The sequence below is a fragment of the Ornithorhynchus anatinus genome, chromosome 9 (genome assembly GCF_004115215.2).
Source record: "Ornithorhynchus anatinus isolate Pmale09 chromosome 9, mOrnAna1.pri.v4, whole genome shotgun sequence".
NCBI lineage: Eukaryota > Metazoa > Chordata > Mammalia > Monotremata > Ornithorhynchidae > Ornithorhynchus > Ornithorhynchus anatinus.
Genome location: NC_041736.1, coordinates 10,692,842 through 10,707,568, shown reverse-complemented (window position 1 = coordinate 10,707,568; position 14,727 = coordinate 10,692,842). Strand labels below are relative to the sequence as shown.

At 42.5% G+C, this 14,727-nt stretch overlaps 1 protein-coding gene across 8 annotated transcripts in view; it reads left to right on the top strand.

Moving 5' to 3' along the window:
- Window positions 1-14,727, top strand: part of RBMS1 (RNA binding motif single stranded interacting protein 1) — a 182,589-nt gene that overhangs the window by 84,625 nt on the left and 83,237 nt on the right. For 2 of the 8 annotated variants that reach the window (XM_016228162.3, XM_007671170.4), the window contains exon 1: window positions 14,141-14,249. The exons of 3 other annotated variants lie outside the window; for them this stretch is intronic. In XM_016228162.3, the coding sequence (XP_016083648.1) occupies window positions 14,202-14,249 (48 nt within the window). In that variant the 5' untranslated portion in view covers window positions 14,141-14,201. Of the gene's footprint in view, window positions 1-14,128; window positions 14,280-14,727 lie in introns of those variants that run through there. 3 more of the 8 variants (XM_007671166.4, XM_016228161.3, XM_007671168.4) reach the window with 3 other exon arrangements.

Genomic DNA, 14,727 nt, shown 5'->3' with positions numbered 1-14,727 from the left:
CAATCAATCCATCATATTTATTCAACACTTACTATGTGCAGAGCACTGTATTAAATGCTTCAGAGAGTACTATTCAGTAATTAGCAGATACATTTCCGGCCTATGTCAAGCTTACAACCCAGATAAAGAGGAGGAATTACTGTAACTCTCATGCTAAAATGCATAAGATTTTAAAACTCAGGCTAGCCCCTCTAAAAATCAAGTCTTTTCATTTGTGCATTGTGAATTATCTTCTCCAAAGATGAAACTGAGCAGGATAGATCTAACCTGTTCCCATATGCTGACTTCTCAGAGCTCCCCAATTGTGTGGCTACAAAACCTAACTGTTCTGGGTGGAACAGCTCTGCTTTTTTTTCCAGTGTCTCAATAAATGATCAATCCTTTGTAACAGGGAAGGACTGCTGGGGTAGGAGAGATGACATCTTTTCAGGAAAGCAGCTTATAGGATTTCCTCTTCCATCCCAACAAGAACCAGTCTGCTGGAGGAGTACCCCCTGGTTCCTCCTTCCTTCTGAGCCACAGGCATTCTTAGATTTGTTGAGGGGATGCAGCAGCTTTTGGATTGCAATTTGGAAAAGGAAGTCAACTCTTTCCTTCCTAATTTTTTCCAAGCCAAAAATTGATGTGCCTGGTTATAACTTAAAACATCCATGTATCCCCATTTCCCTGACGATGTTTCTGTTGTTGTGCTAAAATTTTTTACCGGGGGGGGGGGGGCGGCGGGGGGTGATGGTTGTTTCAGAGAGTTTAAAGAAACTGAAGGGGAGAGGAAAATGACTTTGAAAACCCTGGGTTTGATGCATTTGTGCCAGCCCCAGGGTGGAGAAAGTGGCAGTTCAGAAAAGTATATGTTGTATGTCTTTGCCTCTGGACCATTTCTAACCCCCAAACGGGTTTGAAAAACTTGATGAGGGGCATCCTGAGATTTCAGTTGAACAGCTTTGGGTTTGCTGTTTGTTAACAGCGAAATCTTGGCCAGGGACACTGAAGGACCACACCCTCAGCAACCATTGTTCTTTTTCACTTGGTCAGAGCGGGGGTCAAATAGAACCTTTGTGGCTTTGTCTTGTTTTTCCCCCTCACAATTTTGCCTATTGGCAGGGGCTTGAGCGCTCTGCAACATTTCAGTGGGCCCATGAGCGTCCTTCTGATGTACTAAAACTTTAAAGACTGTTTTGTTTTTGCTTTTTCTTCTGTGTGTTAGGGAGACCTATACTTAGTTTATGGAGCAGAAATTAGGAGGACAAAGACATATCGGCCGTGGGGTGATGTGGGAGGGTCACAGGATGGGTGGTTAGTCACTGTCTAAGGACTGTTGAAATCATATAGTGATTAGCTAAATATAACATAAATCAATGACATTTATTGAGTGCTTACTGTGTGACCAGCATTGTTCTGGGTGTTTGGAACAGTACAGTAGAGTTGATAGCTTCATCCCCTATCCCCAAGGAGCTTACAGTCTAAATGGGAGAGTATAAGGCTATCCACGTAAGTGCCCTGGTGCTGGTGGTAGGGTGATTACCAAGAGCTGAAGGGGAACAGATCCAAGTGCGTAGGCAATACAGAAGAAAGGGTAAATAGGAGAAATGAGGGCCTAGTCTGTGAAGGCCTCTTTGAAGGTGGGGGCAGCAGTGGTCTGTCAGATATGAGGGAGAAGTAGCTCCAGGCTCCAGGAGTTGGATAAGGGGTCGATGGCGAGACTGGCAAGATCAGGAAACGATGAGTAGGATGGCATTTGAGGAGCAAAGTGGTGAGTTGGGTTGTACAGGAGATCGGTGAGGTAAGGTAGGAGGGGGAGTGTGTAATACCAAGTAAAAAAAGATGTTTCTCTGTAGAATGCCAGGGAGTAAATATTTCAGGAAGGGAAGATGGGAAAACCTAGGTTGGGACTAAAACCTAGATTCCTTGCATCTGTATGGGGGACCAGAGACTTCCCTGATGCTTCTTTTGCAGTGCTTGGCAGTGCTCAAAACGTGGCTGGGTAGAGTGAAATTGTTTATTGGTAGCAATGATGCAGTTGGATTTCTTTGATAATGAGTTTAGCAGTCCATTGTAGGAGGTGATTGCACACAGAAAGGTTTATTTTGTTTGCTCCCTCTTCAAAGAAAGCAACCGACTGTGAAAGCCTGCTTATTTTCAACATGTTTCTATTCTGTAATTCAGCCCTGTTTCGAGAGATACCTGCCAAACAGATGAACTTCCAAAACACAGATGAATAAATACAGAGTCATCTTTGACCTAGAAATGGCTCCTGGATAATGAGTTAACACCCTGTTAACAAAGAATATTGTGACATCATTTTAAAACAATTATAAGAAAGCACTGTTTATCACAGAAAATTGTGAAATTAGAAGTCATCAGTAGTTTAGGAAAGGCTTAGTATCCCAGCACTTAGTACCCATATATGCGTCAGAAAACAGGAATGAGTTGAAATTAGGGATGCTGAAGGTACAGTTAGATGATGGGGTCTTTATGAGTTGTCTGTCATAGGATAAGGGTGTGAATGGTGGATGATACAGTATATCCCTAGCCCCAAGGATGAATATCAAGGAGGATAATTAGCACCCTCTTCTTCCAAGCTGCTTTGGGTGCTACTGACAAAGGCAGAATACTGGGCTAAATGAACCATTGACTCAGTGTGGCATTTCTTGTGTTCTTATTTAATGGGTGATTATTAAAACGGCATTAAACACCCTTAACTGCTAAGAGAGGATTCTATCTTAGCTTACCTACTTCAAAAAAGATGAAGAACTTAACCTTGTCAGAATTTGTTTTGGCATGGTCCCAAGATGTCTCAGGTATCCAAAGGTTGATGCGCTGAAAACTAACCATTAGAAACTGCAGTAAGCTGGATGCCTCCAAAGATTTACTGAGACAGAATTGAGAGAGTCTGATCTTTTTGGGAACTGTCATCTTCCTCAAAGCTGTGTTAAACCATCGCCCAGGATAGGTTCTCTCTCCTCCATGCTTTCCATCCAGGTATTGTTGAGCTTTTGGGTATTTAATAAAATTGGTCCAAGCCAATTCTGCAGTGCAAACTGTGTTAACTGATTAGTGTTCTATGACAAAAGGATTGAAATGGAGGAATGAGTTTGACATTGAAGTTCCATACTTTTAAAAGAAGGATAGTTTCTATTGTAAAGTATTAATAATGCAGAGATAACAAAGTTTGAGAAATTTCACTTTGGAAAAATCTTGCCAAGACTCAGGTGTGTATTAGTTGTCAGAATAGGCTTTCTGCCTCCTTGTTTCTTTGTTTGTCCCCTTTTTATAGGAGAGAACTTGAAAGAGTAAATAACTTGGTCCATCTCGTCCACTGAGTCAGTGGTGGAGCTCCCTGGAAGGAACAGAGTATTTGTTTCCTGATTTTTAGGTCTGCCTTGTTTTCAGACAGTGCTGTCTTTTGGACTAGCTAAGTCACTGGCTTGTTCCAGTACCTCTCTGTGGGTTTCTAATCAAAATCCATTAAGTTGTCAACTTATTCTGGTTACAGTCCACAGCAGAAATACAGCAAAACGCTGTAATTAACCCCATACTTCTATTCAGAATCTATCTTGTAGATGTTACATGCTACAATTTATCAGTCAATCATATTTACTGAGAACTTTCTGTGTGTAGAGCACTGTACTAAGTGCTTGGGAATGTACAGCACAACTGTAACAGACACATTCCCTGCCCACAATGAGATCACAGTCTAGAGGGAGAGACAGACATTAATATAAATAAATTATGGATATATATGAAAGTGTTTTGGGACTGAGTGTGGGGGGATGGTGAATAAAGGGAACAAGTCAGGGTGAAGCAGAAGGGAATGAGAAAAGAGGAAATGAGGACTTAATCAGGGAAGGCCTCTTGGAGGAGATATGCCTTCAATAAGTCTTTGAAGGTGGGGAGACTAATTTGTCTCTTGGATGTGAAAAGGGTGGGCATTTCAAGCCAGAGGTAGGATGTGGGCGAGAGGTCGGCGGACAGATAAACAAGATCGAGGTACAATGAGTTGGTTGGCATTGAAGGAGCAAAGTGAGTGGATTGGGTTGAGGTAGGAGAGTAGTGAGATGAGGTAGAGGGGGGCACGGTGATTGAGTGCTTTAAAGTTGATGGTAAGGACATGGTAAGAAGTTTCTGTTTGATGCAGAGGTGGATGGGGCAGCCACTGGAGGTTCTTGAGGAGTGGGGAAACATGGACTGAATGCTTATGTAAAAAAATAATGCAGGCAGCAGAGTGAAGTATGGACTGGAGTGGGGAGAGTTAGGAGGCAAGGTGGTCAGCAGGGAGGCCGATAAGTAATCAAGGTGGGCCAGGATAAATGTTTGGATTAATACTGTAGCAGTTTGGATGGAGTGGAAAGGGCGGTTTGTAGCAATGTTGTGAAGGTTGAGCTGACAGGATTTAGTGATAGACTGAATATGTTAATATTTTTTTAAAGTTTTCCACAAGTGCATCGAACGGATGGCTTTCATCAAAAGCTGGTGTTACTATGTTGAAACAGATATCTGAGCAAGGGTTTCATTGTTTAGGTTACTACTCTTTCAGGACAAGTAGCTTGGGTTAGGATAATATTAGAAAACTTGTATTAGTACTTATTCATTGGTGTCACTTGATAAATGAAGCTTGAAAATGACTCTTTTCAGGTAGCTCTATAATGAAACACCATTGTCAGCTGTGTGACTTCGGATAAGTCACTTAACTTCTGAGGTGCCTCAGTGACCTCATCTGTAAAATGGGGATGAAGACTGAGCCGCACTTGGGACAATCTGATTACCTTGTATCTACCCCAGCTCTAAGAGTAGTGCTTGGCCCATAGTAAGTGCTTAACAAATGCCAGTATTATTATTATTAATGGTAATAATTTCATCAGTTGTGCTATTGAAGATGAAATGTTCAGGTCAGCCAGAAAATCAGTCTGTGAGCTAACCTTTTTTTCAAACAACCGGCAACAATTCCATCGTTGCCCCATTACACAGTTTGCCGAAGCAGATGGTTTACTTGGTTTAGCATTGGTGTTAGGTAGCTTGCTATCTGAAAGAAAGAGGGACACTGAAAATTAGGCTTAAGTAAATAAAGTTTGAAATTGAGAGGGAAGACTATTGCAAATGGTAAATGTCCCTTTTGGATTTTTAAGTGTAGTATGTTTGAAAAGTTAGAGAGGTATTGGTTGTCAAGTCCTAGCTTCTAACCACTGTAATTTTGGTATTTATGGGAGGATCCTGCACTGTATGTGGGAGAGTGGGTATTTTTTGTACATGCATGAGCTTTGGAAAGTATTCGCCTTAATAATTAAGTAATTCTGTTCTCCTAAGTTTGGAACTGGCTTCATAACTATGCAGTTTTCAGAATATCAGAAAAGCAGCAGCACAAATCTGGCTATTAGGGTTTTCTGGAATAACTGCATTTCTAATTGTATCCATGAATACTTAGGAAATATGGTAAAAATGCCAGTTTTCATAATCATGAGTTTAACCTATAGCTATCTGAAGTGTAGTATCAGTAGAATAGGCATTTCAGGAGTTCAAAAGCTACAAATGACCATTTGTCCCCCACTCTTTGTATTCTTGTAAGAATGGAAAATTTCAGTATGTGTGTGATTCTGTAACAAAAACGTTAGTTCATTAAGTCGGATTGTTCCTCATACTTTGGATTAAGGCATTAGACAGAAGCACAAGTACTATTTTTAGACTGCAGAGGTGTCATTTTTTGCCCTGCAGAGTTAATGCCTTGTGAGGTGTAATGTATTCTGGATTTAGACTCTCAAAGAGAACAGGGCTCTGTGTGTGGATACATGTGTTTTGCAGCTAGTAATGCACAGTCCATGTTAGTCAACCAATCAGTGGTATTTGAGTGCTTACTTTGTCCAGAATACAGTACAGGAGAGTTGGTAGTCATGTTCCCCTTGCCCACCTTCACACTGGAAATATGTAATTGTGTCATGTTGGTGTGTGCTGCATGTAAATGGCTTATTGCTAATGTGATGGGTTTGTTTCATTAATGTTACATCCAGGTTTCATTAGATCACTGGTAAATACTTGGGCCTCAAAAACTTGGATAAAGCATTTAATGTGGAGGCAGCAAACCTAGTGGAAAAAGGCATGGGACTAAAAGTCAGGAACGAGGCTCAGCTCCTGTAATGGCTTATTGTGTGACCTTAGGCTAGTCACCTAACACCTGTGGGCCTCATTTACCTCATCTCTAAATTAGGGGTAAGAACAGGACTATGTTCAGTCTCGTAACTTGGAGTCAGCCCTAGCCCGTAACACATAGTAAGAACTTAATAAATACTACCATTATAAGAAAAACAAACCAGGTCAACAATAAACCATTTACAGTCAGTCAGTTCATAGCAGATTCTAAGTACTTATAATGTGTATATGCTAGTAGAAATATGTAGGTGGCGATTCAGACATAGTCGTGGCCCAAAGGGAGCTCATAATCTAACTGTGGGGGTGGCAGACAGAAATGACAGTCTAAATTCTACAATTTAAAAACAACCACAGTAAAAATAATTCCAGAGACTAATACTTGGATTCCTCAGGCTCCTTGCTGCCTCAGATAGGGGGATAGATCACCCAATCTTCCCTTCATTTTAAGCATTAGAGAGTTAGGCATCTGCCCACACTGTGCTCCGGTGATTTACGTCAAAATTATGAATCTTTGATGCTTACGGCCAATTGCAAAAAGCGGATGCAAGCGCCTAAGCACACACACACATCTTTCCCTAAAGCTGAATGATGGAACCAAGGGTAAATGTGTATTTGTTTACATATGTTGAAAAGCAGATGTGTATCTGAGAAACCCACCTGTATAGCTGAAACTGAAAAGGTGAGATGGGGGTTTTTTGGGGGCCCATTTTTTCCATTGTGCACATATAAAGCTGTGTCTTGTTCAACTAGTCAGTGGATAGAAATCAACCTTTTTAAAAATAAAGTGAGATCATTCTTATTGGAAATTTGTTGTTTGAAAATTTAAAAAGCACCCTACATAAAAGTAGTTTTGATTGAAGAAGTGTATGGTTAACTTTGAGTTTGCTCTGAGGTTGTTGCCACATTTGTTTCACATGCTCAGTCTCTCAAAGGATATAAATCTAGTTCTCTTAGAACACAGGGCTTGCATTCTTGCAAAACTCAGATGTAGAGAAAACTTATACTTTAGTATTTTCCTGTTCGGATTCCCGTGTGCATAACTGTTTTTTCCAGGGCTGTGGCCAGCTGAATCCAAACAGGCTTGTGTTGTTGGACAGATGTTCCCTAATTCGTCATCATCTACAATGCTCTGTCCAAAATGCATAGTGAAAGCATGCATTTTGGTAGAACCAGGTGTTTTGGCCCTCGTCAATAAATGGCCAATCTAATGACCTATTAGATTGTAATTTCCTTGAGGGCAGGAACTTCGTTTTTCACTTTAGTTTGCTTACTTCCAAGTGCCAAGTATAGGGCTTGTCACGCAAGAGAAACTGAGGATGTATTTGATTCCACTAATCTAATTTAAACCCTGAGCCTTGTTCCTCAGGGGATCAGAATTGGGACTGCTCTGCTAGGCTCCAAGCTCCTAACATCACCATCGATGGCATTTACTTACTCTGCGCAGAGCACTATACCAAGCACTTAGGAGAGTACAGTACAGCTTACACTCTAGAGGGGGAGACAGAAATTAATAGAAATAATTTCTAATATATAAAGGTAACTAAGTTCCTTGTAGACAGAGATCATATCTACTAAGCCTATTTTACTCCCCCAAGCATTAAATACAGTGTCCTGCTTGAAGTAAGCATTCAGTAAATACCATTGATAGATTTAGGACTACTCAGGGAAGGTGTAGAATTAGGAACTCCATCCAAGATCCATTTGAGCATTCTCTGGAGGCTTCAAGGACAAAAGCTAGACCAGATTACCAACCAAACAAGATCAAAGTCAGGATTTAATTAGTAACACAAATGTGAAAAGATCACAAAAGAAAATACCAAAGTCAAGGCTTGCAAGGTAATAATTACAGCCATTGAAGTTTAAGACTCTCAGGGCCAAGTTGAGCTGAGGAACAGAAGTCAGATGCATTGTACTAGGCTTGGGGAAAAATCAGGGAAGTAGGGTTTAGTCAAGGAGACCATAATTAACCTTCTCTAGCTTCCTCTAGCTAGCCCAGGTATAGCTTAGGGTGACAGTGTAGACCCTACAGATCTTTACTGGGTGGGTCTCAGAGATGCAGGCAAGTAACAAATGCCTCATAGCCCACTAGAAGCTCCCAACTGCCTGTCTTCTCTCCGCTCTTCCCTTCAAAAGGACTTGGCTCCTTCCCAGGGAAGGCAGGTGGAGAGCTCTCCCACTAAAGGCAGAGAAGTGAGCTTCCTCCTAGAATGATCCAAATGATTTGGGGGGCTCCCAGGATATTCCAAAAAGCTTTGAGAGGGGAGGTTGACCTTCTGCCAGGCCTGGCACCATGATGATGATAGTTGGGAAGAGTTGGACCTAAATGCAGTTCAGTGGTAGCTTTCAGCTCGAGATCATTCATGAAAATCGCTGCAGCAGACTGGTCATCATGAAGTTTATTGTGCACTTTCAGTATTTTGCTGATTTGGAAAAGCAGTTTGTAATTTTTTGGGGGCGGTGGGGTGCGTGTGTGTATGTGTGTGCTCAGGTTCCTGAAGCACAGTCATTAGTGTATTAGCTATTGCCCAAGTACTTTTAATGATGCTTATAGCCTATTGAATTGGAAGAGTTTTTCAAAGGACCAGAAAAATATTCCATCAGCAGTCTCAAGTTCTTTGTTAGGGCCTCAAGCGTGGATGCATTTAATAGGTTGATGAAACTTCCCATTTATACAGTCCTGTTTTGTTTTCACCAGTGAAGGGGAATAGATCAGATGGCATTTCAGTGACAGCACAACATGTAGTAGCATTAGGCAATAGATCTGCGTATACCGACCGCTTCACAGATGTTAGCTGGCTTTACCGATGTTACCTCTCTTCAGAAGCTGCATGTGGCTGCTTGCGTATGTTGTGTTTGGCTTATCTATTTGTTTTGATTTGTGTTAATTTCCAATACGTCTCTGCATTCCCTGCCATTTGCTCATTAAACATCTGAAATCTCAGTGGTGAAATCCAGACTAACGTCTTTTTTTTTTTCTTGCCACTTTGCTACTCCTGGAACTCTGGCTGGAGACTACATCTCCCAACAGTCTCAGCATTATATACTTTATGCTTTCTAAGAGCAAAGCAGTAGGAAGGGGTGTTTGAAAGGTGGTGGTTTAGGCTGAAATTGTTGGGAAATGCAGTTGCCTAGACTGCCTTAGCCTTATCTAGCATATGTATAGGCCGTACTCTAGAGTTTGCCTCCCCAGAACCTAGGCCACATTGGCCAGTACACCACTACCTACCAGACTGTACTTTCTCTATCAAATACAGCGCTCTTAATTCTATTATAAGACTTGGTTCGTTCTTTGGATCCATTGCCTTTGCTGATTGTTGTTTGTGCTAATTCAGCAAACTGTTCCTTAGTAAGGTGCCCAATGCCCGTGTTCCTTCAAAGCCTTGTCAAGGGTTGTGTGTGAACCGCACCACTTTGCAAGAAGTCAAATATGTTGTACTTCTTGGGGAGTATTTCACATGTGATAATTGTGCACCTTCCATAGCTCCCACGTATGAAATCCCGTAACCTAAGTTACTCAAATCAACACGGGGATTTTCTTGAGGAAACAAACTACTATCGTAATGTTTTAAAATGACTATTCAATTTACTTATTTTATTTTTGCAGGAATTTTTTTCATAATGATCTTGCCATTTTTAGTCTTAACTATCATCATTGATGGAAATGAAAAATGATTCGAATCATTTCTTCCAACAGCTTCCCTTCCCTGACCTCAAAAAAAAAATGTGTGCATAAAAGTGTTTGGCCTATTTAGCCATGATGCACACCTACCAGTGGCTTCTAAAGAGTAATTGGACAGAAGGTCTGCAGCTCAGGTTCCCTAACTCCATACAAGGTTGGGTCAGGAACTTCTGAGAGATGAAGAGCTATGCTGTCATGCTTAGGTGATGTTTCACTTCCCTCAGGAAGGTTTGTGGGCTTGTAAAGGCAGGGGGAGGGAGGGAAAGAGTTCCTTTCTTATCCCTGAAGTGAACATCTGTGATAAAAGAACTGGTGTTAGTTTGGAAATTAATTACTTGATTTTGTGAGCAAGAAGAAAATATTCTCCAGGTCTCCACATGCACTTTGGGTCCCAACGAGACCATTTAGACAAAGGCGTATGAAGCCTCCTTATTGTTCCACCAACTCTAGTGTGTGATTGGGTCTCTGTAACTTACATTTGGAATGTGCTTTCTGTTTTCAGTGCATTCACTGTGAAATATAATACTGTGGAAATGACCCTGACTAGTTTAAGGGACCCACTGAATGACAGGAGGCGTAACAGTGGGGGTGGAGGCAGAGCCATTGCTGCATTGATGATGATGATGATGATGCTGTGGAGAGCAGTGGAAGAGGCACCCAGATTGTGCCACTTTAAGAGAGCTTTGCGGGGAAGAGGCGCTTGGCTGGTGAAACAGCTAATCGAGGAGAACTGTGCTGTGGTGGCCTCTCTCTCTGGCCCTCTGCTGCCTGTCACAAGATGAATGTTGATTGGGAAGAAACTCCTGATTACATATGTAGTAGTTTTTGATAGTCATTATCCTTTGCTGAGTGAATATACCCTCATTTTTCCCATAACATACGTTTTCACAACGTGGTTCGGACAGAATACCATTAGGGAATTAAGGAACATTGTTTCAACAACAGTATCGATCTGTATAGACCACAGTGCAGAACTGGAAGAAACAGTTGTATGTGTGATACAGTCGAGAAGTGCACACTACAACAGAAGGGATCCATACTACAGGTTTTGTCAAAAATTGCACTGCCCAGGATAAGACGAGTATAAGACGTTTGGCTTCCTACAGTGAAGGAAGCATAATTCAGAGGCATAACTGAATTATTGTGACCTTGGCCTCAACTACTTTTAGATATCTTTATGTTCATTCAATCGTATTTAATGAGCGCATACTGTGTGCAGAGCACTGTACTAAGTGCTTGGAAAGTACAATTTAACAACAAATAGAAACAGTCCCTGCCCAATCAGTTATATTTATTGAGTTCTTACTGTGTCCAGAGCACCGTACTATGCACTGGGGAGAGTACAGTTCGAGTTGGTAGACACATTCCCTGCCCACACCTGTTTACAGTCTAGGGGGAGAAGACAGACAATATAAATGAATAAATTAAGGATATGTACATAAGTGGTATGGGGATGAGGAAGGGGAGAACATAGGAAACAAATCCAAGTTCAAGGGCGATACAGAAGGCAGTGGGAGTGGGAACACAAAATATTTAAAACAACAACAACAAAAGGCCAATGCTTCAGTTGTGCCCATTGTGTCTGCTGTACCTAGAGGAAAAAGAGGCCCTTTGCTTGGATCAGAAGAGTTGTTCCTCCAAATGCCTCACTGGGAATGAATTCCAGGAATTGCCCCTCAAATTACTGGTATCGTCAGTCTATGTTCACAGCTCTACTTTAGTGCCTTGTGTCCCAGACTGATGTGGGGACAAATAGCAGGCTCCCGGAGCTCTGCTGTTTTTCCCCCGTGAGGAAGGAGGAGGTGCTTTGTGGTGGGTGTGGTGCAGTGCCAATAAAGACTTTAAGTGGTGAAACCATTCCTGTAGTCCTGAGGAGGAAATTTTGAGACCACTGCTGTAGCCGACTGCTCCCCCCACTTCCCCCGTTAAGCTTCCAGACCCTTTCTGGTGACTAACTTTGCATTTAAAGACATTGACATCATCCTGTGATGCAAGTCCCTTGGATAAATACTGAGGCTTGAAACCAAACAGGAAAAAATCCTTAATTGTTGGTTTTAACTCCCCTCCTCCCCCTGCTCATAAATGCAGTCACTTTGAGAGCCCCAGCCAACATGGAAAAGAGGGAAGCTCAAAATGATGGAAGGGCTCTGATAAGTCATCTGGCGTAGTGTATCCCCAGGTGAGACCTTGGAGAACACCGTCTTCCTGCAAGAGAACTAAATGTGCCATGTGGGTTGGGCTGGAGTTGCAGACGAGGCAGAGGCTGCGGTGGATGCTTGGGATGGGGAAGGTACCGAGGTCTACAGCTACTTTGGAAGAGAGCTGTGGAGGGAAGGATGGGTATAAAAAAACCACTTAGGAGAATAGGCAGATTGCAAGAGGGACAAGCCTGTATTCCCAGACTTCAGGACTGAGAACCTGCCTGAAAGTATCGATTCCAGGGCTGGTGGCTTATATGACTCCACTCAACCTCCCTTGTCCCTTCTAGATGAGTTCCTGTTGGGGAAGAGTGCACTGAGCATCCGATCAGTCATATTGATTGAGCGCTTACCAAGTGCTTGGGAGTGTACATTATGAAAATAAACAGACACATTCCCTGCCCTCAGTGAACTCATAAGAAGGCAGGAAGGGGAGCTGCACATTACAAGGTGCATATGAAGTTTCTTACATACGGGCAGGATGCACTTTAGGCCAAAGTGGCCATAACCCAGTGTCATTGCCATGCCAGAGTCCAGTGGTCAGGACCCTTTGTCACCCATATTAACTGGCTATTTTTCAGGGTTCTTTATGGAACCGTTGGGTTCTTGTGGAATGCCCTAGGTGGTTCTTCAGTCAGAAACTTTGACCACTGATGACATAGCCCCCGCAGACCTTTTCAGAGGAAGCTTTCTTGAGCACTTACTGTGTACAGAGCATTGTACTAAATGCTTGGGGGAATACAATACATCAGTTTGTAGGTACTTTCCCTGCTCATAGTGAACATAGGGTAGAGGATCTCCTGGGTCTTGGAGCCATATTCTTTCCACTGGACCAACAGCAGGGCTGTCTGCACTTAGAACAGTGCTCTGCACATGGTAAACACTCAATAAATACCATTGACTAATTGGTCCTAATAGAGAGCTTCAAAGGCAACAACCATAGGGCGGTGGCCTCAATCACCACTTAGGGATCAGTCAGGTATGATCTTCCTTCTGCCACTTCCTGCCTGCAAGAGCAGTCATCTGAAACCTTTCTGTGCCTCCATTTCTTTATCGATAAAACCAAAGCAGCAGTGCTGAACTGTTCAGTGCCGAGGGCCTGGGGAGTGTAGAAGGAGCGGCTTGGGCAAGAGATTCCCAAGGCTAAGGGACTAGGCTGAAGTGGTGAGCCACAATGAGAAACTGCCACAGAGCTGCCAGGGAAGAGGGTGAGAGCTTTAGCCCTTGAGTTCAAACTCTTTCTCCACAGTCAGTGTGTGTCTTTTCAGGGTTGCTTGTTGCTTTCAAGTGAGTTGATGTTTAATTCCTTGTGAAGTAACAAAGTGGAAAATAGTCTAAAATCAAGCTTATACCAAAAATAAGTACAAGTTAGGAATCAGTGAGTCCTACTCTTATGCTCAAACAACTGAATGTTTTCATTCAATAGTATTTATTGAGTGTTGAGCGCTTACCGTGTGCAGAGCACTGTACTAGGCGCTTGGAATGTACAATTTGGCAGCAGATAGAGACAGTCCCTGCCCAATGATGGGGTCACAGTCTAATCGTGAGAGTTTTCTGCTCTCATGATGTTTACTCAGTGCTTTGGACTTGCATTTGGTAAAGTCACCTAATATTGGCTATTTAGTGTCCATTCAAGCTCGACTCCATACTGGAAAGAATGAAAATATCAAATGTAAATTGAAAAAAAATCACATATCTATCTTCTAAGACAATATTTACATTTCCCTTCCCTTTCCCTCTTTTAAAGAATTTACCTGTCTGATTATACCTGTTAAATCTGAATAGTTTCTTTCACCAGTTTTTTGTTTTTTTTAACACAGTGAAATTACTGAGTTAATGCTGTCTTTTGCTGGAGAGGATTCAACAGTGAGTCAGTTGGGCGGAGGGCAGACGAAATAATCAGTGACCCGATTCCGATATCCTCAAACTTGCCTTTGTGACGAAACCAGCCATCTTGTTCAGATTACCAGCAATTATTTTTTTTTTCTCCTCCTTGGACATGGAGCATGACTTAGATTCTGGAACTCTTTCCATGGACAATCAGATTCCAGCAGCAATAATGGAATAACCTCGTACCCAACTATGTCACAGTGGTCCTGTAACTCCACCCAGTTGATGTAAAGCCTGGCCCCCAGAGGCAGGAAGGAAATGGAGCAAGGGGTGGGGCCCCGTAGTGTGGGAGCAGCATGAACAATAGGACTCCTTGTCATCACTCCGTGGGACATGTGGTGCCGGTGGGACCTTTAAAGAAAATGTTTCTGCCAGTCAGTTCCCCTGCCTTTCTGCTCTCTCTACAGCTTTTTGTCCCTTCCCCCTTTCTACCTTCCCCCTTCCCTCCCCTCCCCCCCAACTTCACCCATTCATCTTATGCTGCCCCGCTTCTCCCAACCACCCGTTTCCCCCTTCCTTCTGTTTGTAAAAGGAAACAGAATATCGATAAAAGCGAAGTGTATTGTAAGAATTTCTTGTTTATGCTCAGCATTTGACAATGTGCCTTAATATGTCCTTAACAGTATCGCTCGTGTGTGTCTTGGATGACTGCAGTTCGGTATTTTTCTTTAGCACCTAGCACAGGGCTGAACATCTGGGGTCGCTTAATAGACCTTCCCCTAATTCTGGATGGAATATGGGGGGCCGACAGCGGCTTCTTGGCAATCGCTAGTTGGCCAGAGACCGGGAGCTTTTTGTGGTTCCTTGTTTGGCTTCCGAGTA